This window comes from Myiozetetes cayanensis, unplaced genomic scaffold (assembly GCF_022539395.1).
Source record: "Myiozetetes cayanensis isolate MyiCay16 unplaced genomic scaffold, myiCay2020 scf5-8, whole genome shotgun sequence".
In the NCBI taxonomy this organism is placed as follows: domain Eukaryota; kingdom Metazoa; phylum Chordata; class Aves; order Passeriformes; family Tyrannidae; genus Myiozetetes; species Myiozetetes cayanensis.
In genome coordinates this window covers 54,342,477-54,355,695 of record NW_026087742.1, presented here as the reverse complement: position 1 = coordinate 54,355,695, position 13,219 = coordinate 54,342,477, and the positions used below count along the sequence as shown (strand labels likewise).

The 13,219-nt window shown below is 34.7% G+C and overlaps 1 protein-coding gene across 1 annotated transcript in view; it reads right to left on the bottom strand.

Annotated features, from left to right (window-relative positions):
- Positions 1 to 13,219, bottom strand: part of DIAPH3 (diaphanous related formin 3) — a 188,135-nt gene that overhangs the window by 82,958 nt on the left and 91,958 nt on the right. Inside the window, exon 21 of the mRNA XM_050333988.1 lies at positions 5,619 to 5,743. Within this exon, the coding sequence (XP_050189945.1) occupies positions 5,619 to 5,743 (125 nt within the window). The remainder of the gene's footprint in view (positions 1 to 5,618; positions 5,744 to 13,219) is intronic.

The following is a 13,219-nucleotide window of genomic DNA, read 5'->3' as shown; positions in this document are numbered from 1 at the left end:
AGATCTTTTCACAGTGAACTGCTTGTCTGAAGTTTATACTCATTTTAATACATTGTGGTATTTAAAATACTTATACAGTGAAGCATATCAAGCCAAGTAAAAGCAGCTGTTACCCTAGAAGATGAGATAATGAATGATGTTATCTCCACCGTACATTTCCTTAAAAGACCCCAATATTCACCACTTGTGATATTTTCAAACTACCCTACACATGAAGTCTAGACAATTGAGAAATGAATATTGTTCTGCATATGAACAAAAAGATAGTAGGTGCATAGATGCTGTATATATTTCAGCAGAATCTTCGAAAGGGAACTGAGACTGCCACTACACTAGACAGCAACAGTCTCCATAAAAATGTGGCAAACCTTTGGAAGACATGCTCAAAAAGACTTTGAGAGCACTTCAGACCATTTCAACAAGTTATTTTCTACTAAGAGCAAGCGGTGCGAATGCTGTAGGTCTCTGTTAAGAATTTCCCACATTTTGGGAAAACAGTTGCAATTGTCTTGTAAATACATGTCAGAGAGACTGACATATACATATGTTGTACATATATACATACAGCAAGGTTCAACAGAAAAATTCTGCATCTGAATATAATAGTTCAGAAAACACACAGAAATGTTTAGAGTTCTTGTTAAATAATACCTTTTCTTTGATTCATTCCTACTTATCTTTATGTTACAATACTAAAACAAATTGGCAGGTATTTGTACCACACAAATCTGCTGCATCCAGTGTTTGTATCCCATATATACAAGCAAAACCAGTGTTAGCTGTAATTAATGTGTGAAGTCCAGATCAGATACTAACATACTTAAATTAAATTTACACAGTTAACATCTTATGCCTCCTTCAAAGAGCAACACATAACCTCTTTTTACCTAAAGAGCTCAGGTCCTGTAATCTTCCAAAGTCCTTAGGATGCAAGGACATCTTACAGACTTCAGTTTGATTATGTTGCACAGGGGGAACTTCAAACTATGAGGTCAATTAAGTAACCGACAGTTTGGCGGCAGCAAGCAGTCTCTTTGCTGCAGTTGAAACGGATTTCTTCTACCTCACTTGATAGTGAAGGCTCTAACTCAGGTTAAGTGCCGTTCCTTCCTTCCCTTTTTGCAATGTCAACAAATCAAATTAAATGGCAAGGAAAGAGGAACAGAGAATTGATCAAAAGAAAGGACTTTGTTCGTAGCTGAAAGGTAGCAAGCAATCAACTTACTGTCTCTTAAGAATTAGTTCCAAAAGTTTCTGTAAAAAACACCATCAACTACCTTCATTGATAGGCTCAAACTTGTGAAGAGTTTCTCAGCTGCTACTTGGAAAAAAATCACAAGATGGGAGTTGTACTGATAAAGAGCATGTTGACTAAATCATTTAATTAAACTTTTAATACACAATTTAAATACTCTCCATAAACCCACTAAATTTTTATTTTTAAGGTACAAGTGTATTTTGTTCACTGCACTTTTTATGGAACATTTCACTTGATGGATTTAATACGCTAGATCAATATCAATTCAATATTCTTTGACTTTCCTAATTAAAGAAATCAGAAGCATTGTGATAATAACTATTATTTCTTTTCAGCTAGCATACGTACGGTGGCTGACAAATTAACACCATCTACTATATAGGAGAAATATTCATAATTACAGACTTTGTCAATAAAAGAGTGCACCAACTGTGCATACGTCTGACTTCCTAAAGAAACAAGAATGCTAATCAGTTCATTAGGGGGCTTTGGGTTGTGATATTTAGCGACAGGATGTAATAGCCTGCTTGTCCATGAAGCTTAATTGTATTCAGGATGAAAAATTATTTCCAACAAAGCACCATCCTTTCTTTTTCAGATTTCCTGCTGGTTTCTTTTCATGAGCTGCATGCTTTTCAAGACATCAGCACCACTCAGCTTTCCTTGTCATAGGAATAAAAGTAAAAACAGGTCCAGGTTTCATCATGCTGTGCAGGATTATCTAACCTTTACATCAAACCTTTTCTGCTTCGTAATTTATTGAAGTTCCTGTTTTTCTAAAAGTGAGCTTCTTTAATTAGTCTTTTCACAGACATGACTAGAAACCATATGCAACTTTGCTGTTTTGAAATTACTGCCTGTCTGCTAGGTCAGGTAGTAGGTGAGGGTGAACTATTTCTGTTCATAATATTTACTATTCAAAATATTGTATTTGAATAGCCTCATAAAATGAAACATGTAGTATGGTTGGTGTAAGGACTTAAAGAGCACAGTTGCCTCCCTCAAACACTGTTTAGGCCACAGAAGGACTTTGCCATGAGATAAGCACAGAAGGGAGTGACAGGATGCCACTAGCTCCAGGCCTAGTGGATGCAAGATCTGGTTGGCACATCCTCAGTAATGCATCCAGACAAAAATACCCACTGTGGTGAACTGTGTAAAGAAGCAACCTCAAGCTATGGGACAGATGGCATCTGCAATCAGCAAAGCCTCCTCTCGTCCCCCGAATGTGCCTCTTTGGATACCTGGAACTCAGACTGTAAGTTAAACTGCTGTAACAGGAACATGAGATAAAATCAAGGTGGTACTATTGTCCAGGTGTAAGCTCAGACTTAGGGTGAGAACAAAGCTGGGGGAGAAGAGTGTATCACTGATAATGGACACAAAAAATGCAGAATTTCTGGGCCACAAGGAAAGCCAGTTCAGCAACTGTGCTGAAATCAGCTCTGATTGGGCAATTCTGGCAGGGGGAGATCACAACCCACCAACTCAAGAAATCCACCGACTCAAAAGAGGAGAAAGACTGAGCACAAGACTAATTAGCGCTAAAAGTGAGGGAATAACTTAACCAATAGAATAAGAGAACTATGTAGGCAATGAACATTAATTCCTCTTTTTGCTAAAATGCATAAATAGTGAAAAGTTTTGAATGACCTTGGGATGCCTACCACTGAGAAGCCCAGGGTGAAGAACCATGAATGGGACACCACTGGATCCATGTGAGGTGACTATCCTCTGTCTAATCTCTCTCTCTCTCACTACTTCTCCCCTTTCTCTTCTATTTCTCTCTATCTCTCTACCTTATATTTACTGCTAAATAAAATCTGTATTACAGATTTGGCATCTTATCTTTTATAAGATAAATGAATATATTCATAACTTTCCTTCTGTATGGAATACAAAATGACAAGTACTTACTGTATTTTCTTAACTTTTTTGGTTTTTCACCTTCAGAGTTTTAATGTATTGAAATGCTTTATGCAGAAACTATTGCCAACTGCTGCTCATTGCAACCATTCACTGCCACATCAGCAGGTACACAGCATACTTTTTGAGATGGGGTGATGGAAGAACTGATGATGTAAGAGTATTGTTGATTTTTATACCATCTTAAAATGTTTTCTGCTTGCCCTTAACTGCAATTGTTCCCAATTGTTCTAATATAGTGTTTTTCCTCCAGATCTATTACTCTATAATCACTGAAGTTCACTTGCTGCTTTGTCAGCATCTGTCACTATCTGCCTTTAACATGAGGATTTTTTTAAACATATTAATCCAGGAAAAAAAAAATCAATCCACCTTTTACCTAAGAAATTTCTTTACTTGAAAGTCTTTGTTAATAAACCTTGTTGAAACATGCATGGAAATTCAGTTATGCTCTACTGACCTCCTACCTTTAACTGCATGATATAATAGACCTGCAAGGGATGGTTTCTCTTTACCAACACATACTGACTCTCTCTTATCATATTTTATCTCCAAAAATATATGTTCATTTAGTTTTTATTTAGTCTTCATCAGTTTTCCTGGTAGAGAAGCCGGACTTGTAGATCTTCCTTGCAGCTCTTCTAAAAAAAATTAGGGGCTTCTTTTCAACTTTAACCTGGTCTAGTGGCAGGTGTCCCTGCCCACAACAGGGAGGCTGGAACTAGATGGTCTTTGACGTTACTTCCAAACCAAAGTATTCTATGACTCCTTTCCATCTTGGCCTACCTTAGTTCATGTAAGAATCTGTAGGCCATTAAGTTTATATTTAAGTTGTTTTCAATTTTTTTCAAGTTTTTTGTGACCATTGGTTACTCCTGGGGATTTATTGCTATTTATTCTATATTAAGAAAAAAAATTCTACTGATTCTTTTATTTAATGTCATCCTTCCATTCAAAATATTACACAGTAGGATCAACTGAAGTTCTCCCTAGAGAAAACTGATGCAAAAAACAAACTTTAACTTTATGGCTATGGCCCGCATCACAACCATTTTGAATTAGATGAGCATTGTAGGTCCCTTCCAACAGAAATAGTCTATTCTATTCTAATGGATTAAGAAGGGCCTGTCCTTTCTCATAGGTTAGATTTTTTAATAGGTCCTTTCCATTCTAACTTCCTAGACTACATGCCATTTTCTTAACAAAGCAATATTCTCTGAAAAGTCTCTGAAAGTTCTCATGGATATATTTTCCTCTAACTTCATGGCAATATTTTATCTCTTGCCTTTGGGTCCTGTCTCCTAGTTCTCCTATTATGCTATCAGTTTCTCCAGGGACAAAACTTATGTTTCATACTATACAGATACCATGCCGGTGGGCTACAACATATCTTTTAAAAAAACATTGAGTTGGAAAAAAAAAAGCCAGCAATAACAATAAACAGAACAACCTCAACAACAAAGTACCCAACCTTACAAAAAATCAGCAGCAACACTGAAAGGTTAAGATAACCCACACTGTCCAGAGAAGGCCTGAAGCTAAGTTGCAAACACTGGTTGCAGCTAATCTAATGAAGACAAAATTGGCCCTGATGCAAGAAACAGTATATCCACTAATCCTCAGGGTCACTTGCCATCTTTCATTTAATAGTAATCAAGAGGACTGTGCCCTGAGTCCTCCTGCCTTTGTATGTAACAGAGTAGTCTTCCAGCGAGGTAATAACCTAACTATGTCTGCAGAGCAAATTTCAACCTGTCTGCTGATATTTCTGCTTCCAGATTAGTCTCAGTGCCAAGCATATATGACCAACATGTGCTAGGGAGGTATAAGTGAAAGAATAGGGGTTTTCTGTTTAATTAATTATCTTCAGGTCACAAGGTGTTCTTATAAAAGAGAGGCAGTGAAGCTGGTTGCAGGATTTGGAATAAATAGTGAGAAAATGAATTTTGGAGAAAATATGACCTGAAAACACTTCACATGTTATGAATCCAATTTCTGAAATAAGAGAAATCTTCTGGTTTTGTGGTTGCATGTACAAAAACATTGACAGTGATAATCTATACACTAGAAAACAAATACACATAGGGTGACAGACATATTTTTCTAAGATATTTTGACATCAAAAAATAATTTAACACTAGAGTCCTTAACATTCCTCTTATAACTACTTTTTACTAAGTTATGCAAGTTTATATACAATGTAAAACCGGACAGTAAGTATTTTTCTCCTCATTCAGTCCACTACAGAGGAATCCTTTAATTGGACTCTTCATGTCTTTAGTTTCTGAGAGGGGAAAAAAGTTAGATTTTTCAAAAATATATGCCACAAACTACACAGAAATTATGCAAAGAAATTTAAAGTTTAAAACGATGTAGTTAAATTACTTAGGGATTTTTCTTCTGTTTTGTTTTTTAAGAGCATTCCAAAGGATATTGACATTTTTGCTATAAACTTATCATGCTTATCTTCAGGAAGCGGAAAAGTCTGCAAATCCTTCTCAAGTTGTTGGAGTTGCTTCTCCATATGCTTAAGGCTCTTCTCCAGGTTTTCTGCTGAGACTAAAATACAGAACATTCATTCTGTTAACACGCTAAACAAAAAGCATTGTTTGCAAAATACATGAGTTAAAATACATGAGTTAAAACCTTACCCAAATCAGTATACTACATTTTTTAATTCTGAAATCAAAGCACATTAAAGAAATTACAAAATGATGAGGTCACTCTACAACATTCAGCTCCCCTCACTTATTCAGTTGCCTTTTCTGATTAGATGTATGCTGTTTGAATGCTGCATTTTGATTTATTTTTATACCTAAGGTTTTGCATTGCAATTAACAGTCTGTTTTAAATAACCTGAGATATACATATGCCAGTCTGTTTCTTCTGATTAACCAAAGGCCAAGTTTTGAAGCTATTCTAAGACTCACAAAGCTTTTTTCAATCTCATTCTGTTAAAACAAACAAAAAGAACATTTGTATGGAAAATCATGAAGGGAAAGCAAGATTCTCAAAACACAGAGAAAATGGGGCTACTAAAAACCTATGTATGAAACCTAAAACTCAATTTCCAGTTTGAAAACATGAGTGGTAAAATAACCAACAGAATTTATCAGAACGAAGATGCCTGCCAAGCACTTGAGACAGTACAACAGAGCAAATCATAGACTCAATAAAAAGAAAGGAGTAGAACTGAAACATCAGAGATTTACAGAACGATGTAAAAAAGGTACAAATTTTTTTTCTTCAGGAAAAGAGAAATAAAACTTTCGTACATTTGAATCAATGCGTGTAAAGTTGAACGCTTGATCTGTAAATAGTCAATTAAAATATCAAGATGACAAGAGTAAACTGAGGATAACTCATTAGCATGTATTCTATCTTAGAGTTATATTATTGCAATCAATAAAAAACTATTTCCTGATTGCTTATGAAGTAAACTTTACATTTAAATCCATTCCATAGGAACAATAATTAAGAGGCAAGAACATACTGTGAATTCTAGTCTAATTACTTTTTAAAAAATTATTTATTTTATTCATAATATACTGTATCTGTAAAGATATAGTTACTTTCAACTTCATTTAAAAAAAATCCCTGGAGAAAGTCTGTGTCCCTGTGATGTTACTAGAATCTGTAGTGCATCTGTGATTTCATCTATTGAGTAAGTTATGTGATGGAAAATATAAAATAGACACAACGAACACATCCTTCTCTCATAAAAGCCTGACAGAGTCCCCAAATGACGAGAGTAAAATGTTGCATAGCAACTACAATCCCATTCATTGCAGAAAGGTTACCACAACTATAAAATGTTCCATGGTAATCTGTTAAATTACTAATGCAACCTAAAAGAAGGAAAACGAAAAAGCCCAAACAGTGTGGAGGCAATTTTTCAAAAGAGAAAGAGGCAATAAAAATATATGTTCATATTATAATTTATAACTCTTCATTTGCTTTATAATTACCATTTTTAAAAGCCTCTGGTTACTCAAAAGCACTGTTTCCCAACTGTATATTAGACTTGCATATTTTCACACAGGAACTGGTCATCCCAAATCATCACCAGGTAAGTCAGTTGGTTTCAGTAGTTAAGAAACTGCCTTGTTGTGAAGCAGAGCTAAAACTGGAAGCTGACAATGTTGACTAAGATGCACTTCAGTCTTTACTGGTTCCAGAAACAATCCTGATTTTAATAGAAAGTCATACTTCTTCTGTCATAAGAAGCCTCTGAAACTTAGGTACACACAATTTTAAGACACTGATTTACTTAGAAAGCTGCTAAGAAACACAGAATACAACTTGTGCCTAATATAGCTATTGATAGGACTCTTCACAATACCATTTGTCTTGAATAAGTAGTTCACAGCATAAATTGGTGTGATATACACTTACATAATATCAAAATGATGAAACACGGCAAGTACATGTTTAAAAACAATATAAAACCCAAACCACCAAAAAATACATCAATTGCAGGCAGCAGCAAAGTAACAGCTACAGTCTTTTACCTAGATAAAAAGCCCAACAAAACATCTCTGTGCCTAGAGCCAATTAACAGGTTCTATACAAGAAATTTTTGAGTTCTTGCTTCTAGCAAAGCCAATTTTTTATTTGAGTATTTCAGTTCTTTTGACATGGAACAGTTACCTATTTGATCAAGAATCTTTAAATCTCTATCTTGTTCTGAAGAGTATTTTTTTTCTTCTGTCATGATCTTAGATTGTTCTTCAACTTAGGAATGGAGCATTCCTTTGATTTCAGCAGTGCACAACTATTAGATATATTTTACTTTAAGACTATATTTCCGATGACAGCCTCAAGGAAAGGTTAGTTCACAATATGCTGCTATTAGGTTTGATATTACTGTGTTTGCAACTTTCAATTTAATGAAAACACATGGAAAAAAAAAATCAAACCTGTAAATATAACCAACTCTTCCATAAAAAGATCATATGAAATACCTGCCAACCTTCCCTTTTGTCCCTCTAAAAGACACGGCATAAAATTTGAAGGGACATAAAAGTAAGAGAGTATTTTTCTTCTCCTGCCAAACTTTGACCCTAATCCTGGGTGGATTCAGAAATAAACCCAAGCCAAACTGAACAAAGTCAAAACCTGTGTTTTTGAATATTAGTGACCCCACAAAACTAAGCTGTTCATTGAATAAAATGCATGTGTGTCTAAATAATCCCCTACATATATCCTCTAAACTCTCTTATCCCTTTTTCAACATGGCTCCTGATATTTTTATAGGCAATATTTAGATTTCCTCACTGTTTGCTTTTCATAGTTATAACAACTTTGTTGTTAAAGCTTCCTCTCTTGAATCAAGTCTTCTAATGCCATAATTATTGCAGAAGCCTCTTCACCTACTTCTGGTTTGAAATATTTCTGCACAGTATTTCAGGTGATGACTCACTATTACATTGCATTACTATTTCTACAGTATTCCTGAGAATACCTTACCTGACTAACTTGCAATAAAACATCCTTTTTTTCTTGACCAAAGCTCTTATTACAGTATCAAGATGCATGATCTTGTACTTCGTGCTGTCAAATTTCTTTTACTCTGCTTCCTCAGGATTATTGAGTGATGACAATGAAATAACACTCTCATCTGGCAAACTATCTAACCCTATGTCAGACACACTCATTGGTGAAATATCACAGTTTCATAATTTTTAGTCACCTTCCTTTCAGACAGTATTTTGTTTCTTCTACTTTTTATTCTAATGAATAATCTCCCTTTGTACATAATATTAAGTATTTCACTGAAGTCAATATAGATTTTATGGGACTGAAAAAACCATGAAATTAATAGCCAAAGCTAGCAGATTAGTCTACTACCAATAAATTTATTTTCATTTTATGCTACTCTCATTAACCTCAATGTTTGATTATTCTTTCCTCTATAAACCTTGATATCAGTAAAGTCACATAAAGAGATGTGGAATTGCCCAAATCATGCTTTTCTCCTCAGTTTCCTAAATATTTTGTAGTCACACAACACCATTATAGCCACATCAAAACTTGGTAAAAAATGTACTTAACAAACTTTTAGTTTTAACTCTGTTATCTCAGAATGCAGAAAATGAAACTGGTATTTACAATATGAGAATACAGTACTCTCATTTTTTTTCTTTCAACAAATTTTTGTGGAGAATTTTTGCTCTCCTCTTCCCCATCCCCAAATCATTATTCATGCTTAAAATTAAAACAGTGTTTCATCTAGTTTTCAGAGTATACCTTTCAGACCATTTTTGCATCAGATTTTTCAGCTGGTATTTCAGAAATCCTACATGTTGTTGTGTGACAATTTGCTTGGATGTCACAATCTCCTTATCATAAGACTCTTCTTCTTGCCTATAGGTACTTTGCTTCCCTTGTGCTATTCTGGCCCCTTTATTCTGAGAGAGAGACAGTGGTAAGCTGACCTCTGGTCCCATACAGAAAACTATACCACATTATAAAAAAAAAATTCTGGAAATATATTATTGCTTTTGCTATGTGAACTTCATACTGGACTGATGGAGTTTACTGACTAATTCTCTAAAATTGTCAGCATATTATTGATGTAGTATTTAAAAGTAATGTTAAACGACAAAATGTAGCCAAAAAAAAAGCTCAATAATCAATCACAAAAAACCACCTATATTTTTGGGTGGATTTAGAGCACTAACAAAGAAATATTCCAGAGGGAAAGTATTGGAGGTTTCTGTAAACAAAGGTCTGAAATATCCATTGAAATATCCATTAACAGTAGCATAAGATCTACTCTGATATACGCAGTGTCACACAGTGCTGAAAATACAATATTTATTCTTTATTTTTCCCAAAATGACAATTTCACTTGTCTCTATAGCCATTTTCTGGCTTTATTGCCTTTTTCCCCCACTTTCTTCCACGCATGTGTGTGTCTAACATATGCATACAAATGTCTTTTGAGATCCTTTTTTCCATTGGCTCAGGAGCCCTCGACTTTCCCTTCCACAGCCAAAGCAGACTTCAGTTGCACACATGAAAAAAAAAAGCAGCTCTCTAAGCAGAATTTAGTTAACTCTCTCCTATTTTCATTTCAAATATGAACACAGTAATGTAGTGTAATTGGTAAACAACGTGGAAGCATTTTTGTACCTAGTTCACTAGTAATAATATTAATATCATCTGTAGGAATAGGCCTTGTACCTTATACCAACTGTGCCCTATACCACCTACACAAGAGCACTGGCCTGCTGGACTTGTATAAACTTCAAGTGCATGCTGGGTGAAATGCAGTCTGACACCACATCTCTTTTTTTAATATACCGTTTAAGATCAGAACTTGAAAATATGGGAAACACCTGAAAAAAGAAACACCTGAATGACAAACAATTCACTGATGGTCAGTTATTTGTCACCAGATTGCTACTGAAAGAAAGAAGCAGCTGTTAAGGCAAGGAGAAAAAATGGCCAAGCAACAGGATACAGCACCTGCCCCAGCAGAGGGATCAATATCCCCCAGTGCTGCACAGTGATATGGTACAGTGATGGACTAAGAGCTGCCAAGAAGAAACCAGATTCAGAGGAGTGAACCAAAAGAAAACCCTTGTATCAGTTGCACCTTCCCTCACTGAAGAGCTCTTGAGCCTCATCACCTGGATCCTGGGGGACCTACGAAGTACTGTGCTGCATGTTGTATATTCACAGCTAATTTATGGTATGATTGTTAGGAACTAACTGCTTTGAATATGCAGTGAGAGCGATTAATACTGATTCAGAATGAACCATTAGCATGAAATTGTAATGAATATATCCTAGCAAAGTTTAAAATAAAACTTTAAAAGTCACAAGATTATCACTCTTCTACACAGACTCATCACTGTAACATCTAACTCCCTGAAGTGTAAAGGTAGCAGGACACATAAGTCTATGTATACATATAAATGCACTTCCAGCACTTCTCTACTTATTAAAATTAAGCTTCCTCATCTTCAGAGTTCTAAATATCTACACAGTGCATCTAGCTTTTCTTTTCTTTATATTGTCCTATCAACCATTTTAAGGTTCCTCTTGCAACAGATTTCTGCATAACTCACTTGATTTTTCCTCATCTTTTAGCAGATATCCATGTTTTTTCCCTCCAGAGTACATAATTTTGTATTAATCTCACTATTACTTAAAACATCATACATCAGTGAAATCTTTCAGTAACACCCAGACATTTATACTTAGGTGAATAAGCATGAAATTAGTAGCATTGAACAGATTTATCTGAGTCCTGATCTGCTTATAGATCAAACTGTCTACAGTACGTTTAAACAACCCAGGACCCATGGAGCACCAGGGACTGGCCGTGATCCACGACTTAACTGGTGGAGCACCACAAGATGATAAAGAAGGCTACTTGCATGGGCTACCGACATACTTCAATATCATATTAGAAACTGAAGCACTGTTTTGGTAAAAATGTGTCAATACTCAAATTCTTTCTTATATTTGATTTGCTAATTCGCGCTTGTAAAAGATGTATATATTTCAATGCCCTAAAGAAATAGTGTATTTCATTTACATTTTGGTAGTTCGTTGTGTAATCAGATCTTAAAACAACTTGCGACATAACACTGCTGTGCACAACTTATAGCCACAAATATTAAAAGAGCTTATGTGCAATACACAACAGTGTTGCAGAAGTTACACTGGCTCTTAAAGCCAGAATTTTTATATCATGTAATGCACTTAAACAAAACAAAAAACAAAAACTAAACCAAAGAAAACCACATAACAACAAAAAGGTAAAACAAACAAATAAACAAAACCCCACAAAACAAAACAAACAAAAACAAAAAACCAAACAAACAAAAAACCCCAAACCACCAAAACCCTGACAAGGTGCAAGGTGATGTGTTTAGCTACTTATTTTCAACAAGTTCATTTTATTATAAAATGGTTCAGATTAGAATATGTAAGAATACGGTAAATCTGTAGTGTGCTGGTATAGCAGTTATGTTCCAATAGAGCAAGAGCTCTTGATCCATTAGAGGTATAGACAGCAGTGCAAAAAATAAGAATAAATACAAAATTGCAGAAATATTTAAAGGTCCACTTAAACCACATCACCATCAATTTCCTTTGCAAATATTCAATGCCCCAGACATGATATCTTAAATGCTGGACTGGTACATTTTTATGTCTTAGGTGGTGCATTGGTAAACTGATACATATTTTTAGCCTAAGATTTTCAATAGTGTAAAAACCAAGTAATTTTCAAATAATAAAAAAAACCAGTAGCACCAAAATAACAAGCTTCATCAATCTTGTAAAAGAATGTCTTTCACCTAATTTAGAACTTGAAATAGACTGCAAATCTAAGAATTGCATTAATAGACAAATATTTACTTTATAACTTCCTCTACTGCTTAGAGTTCAATAATAAGGCAAAATTAGTGCTAAATACATTACATAGTTTCTCAGTCGACAACAAACAGTAAGGAAAAAAAGATGACTTTGAAAAAAAATTTTCTTCCTTTGAAACAATGGTATCTCAAATCCCTTTTTCCATATGGAATTCTGTCATTATTTTGTTATCTTCAGCATTTATTTTAAGGCTTTACAGTTAATAACTGTCTTGTTTGAAAGCCTAATCAATTCGAAACTTCAATTCCTATCCCTGTTGACCTCTTATACAAGAAAATTTTGTATTTTCTATTCTGAGCACCATTTATATAATCTCCATTTTGAGCAATCTAACTGTTTTTAAGAATATGGTTGCTTTTCTTTTTACTAAGGAAAATATTTTTTTTCCACTTTTTATAAGGAATGCTTAGTTGCCTCTAGACTAATGACAAGAGTATTCAATAGCTATGTAAAACATACATCGGCTTCTTTCCATATAAACTTGATATCATTCTTGGGTGGTGTAACCAAGTGAATTATAGACCAAGAAACTAGAAGTTCTCAAAGGTGTAAATAATACTGATTTTTCATTCAGAGGACCTCTAAAAATGGACTTTTGATTGGTAGCAAGTCTTCTGCTTATAATTCATAGCCATCATT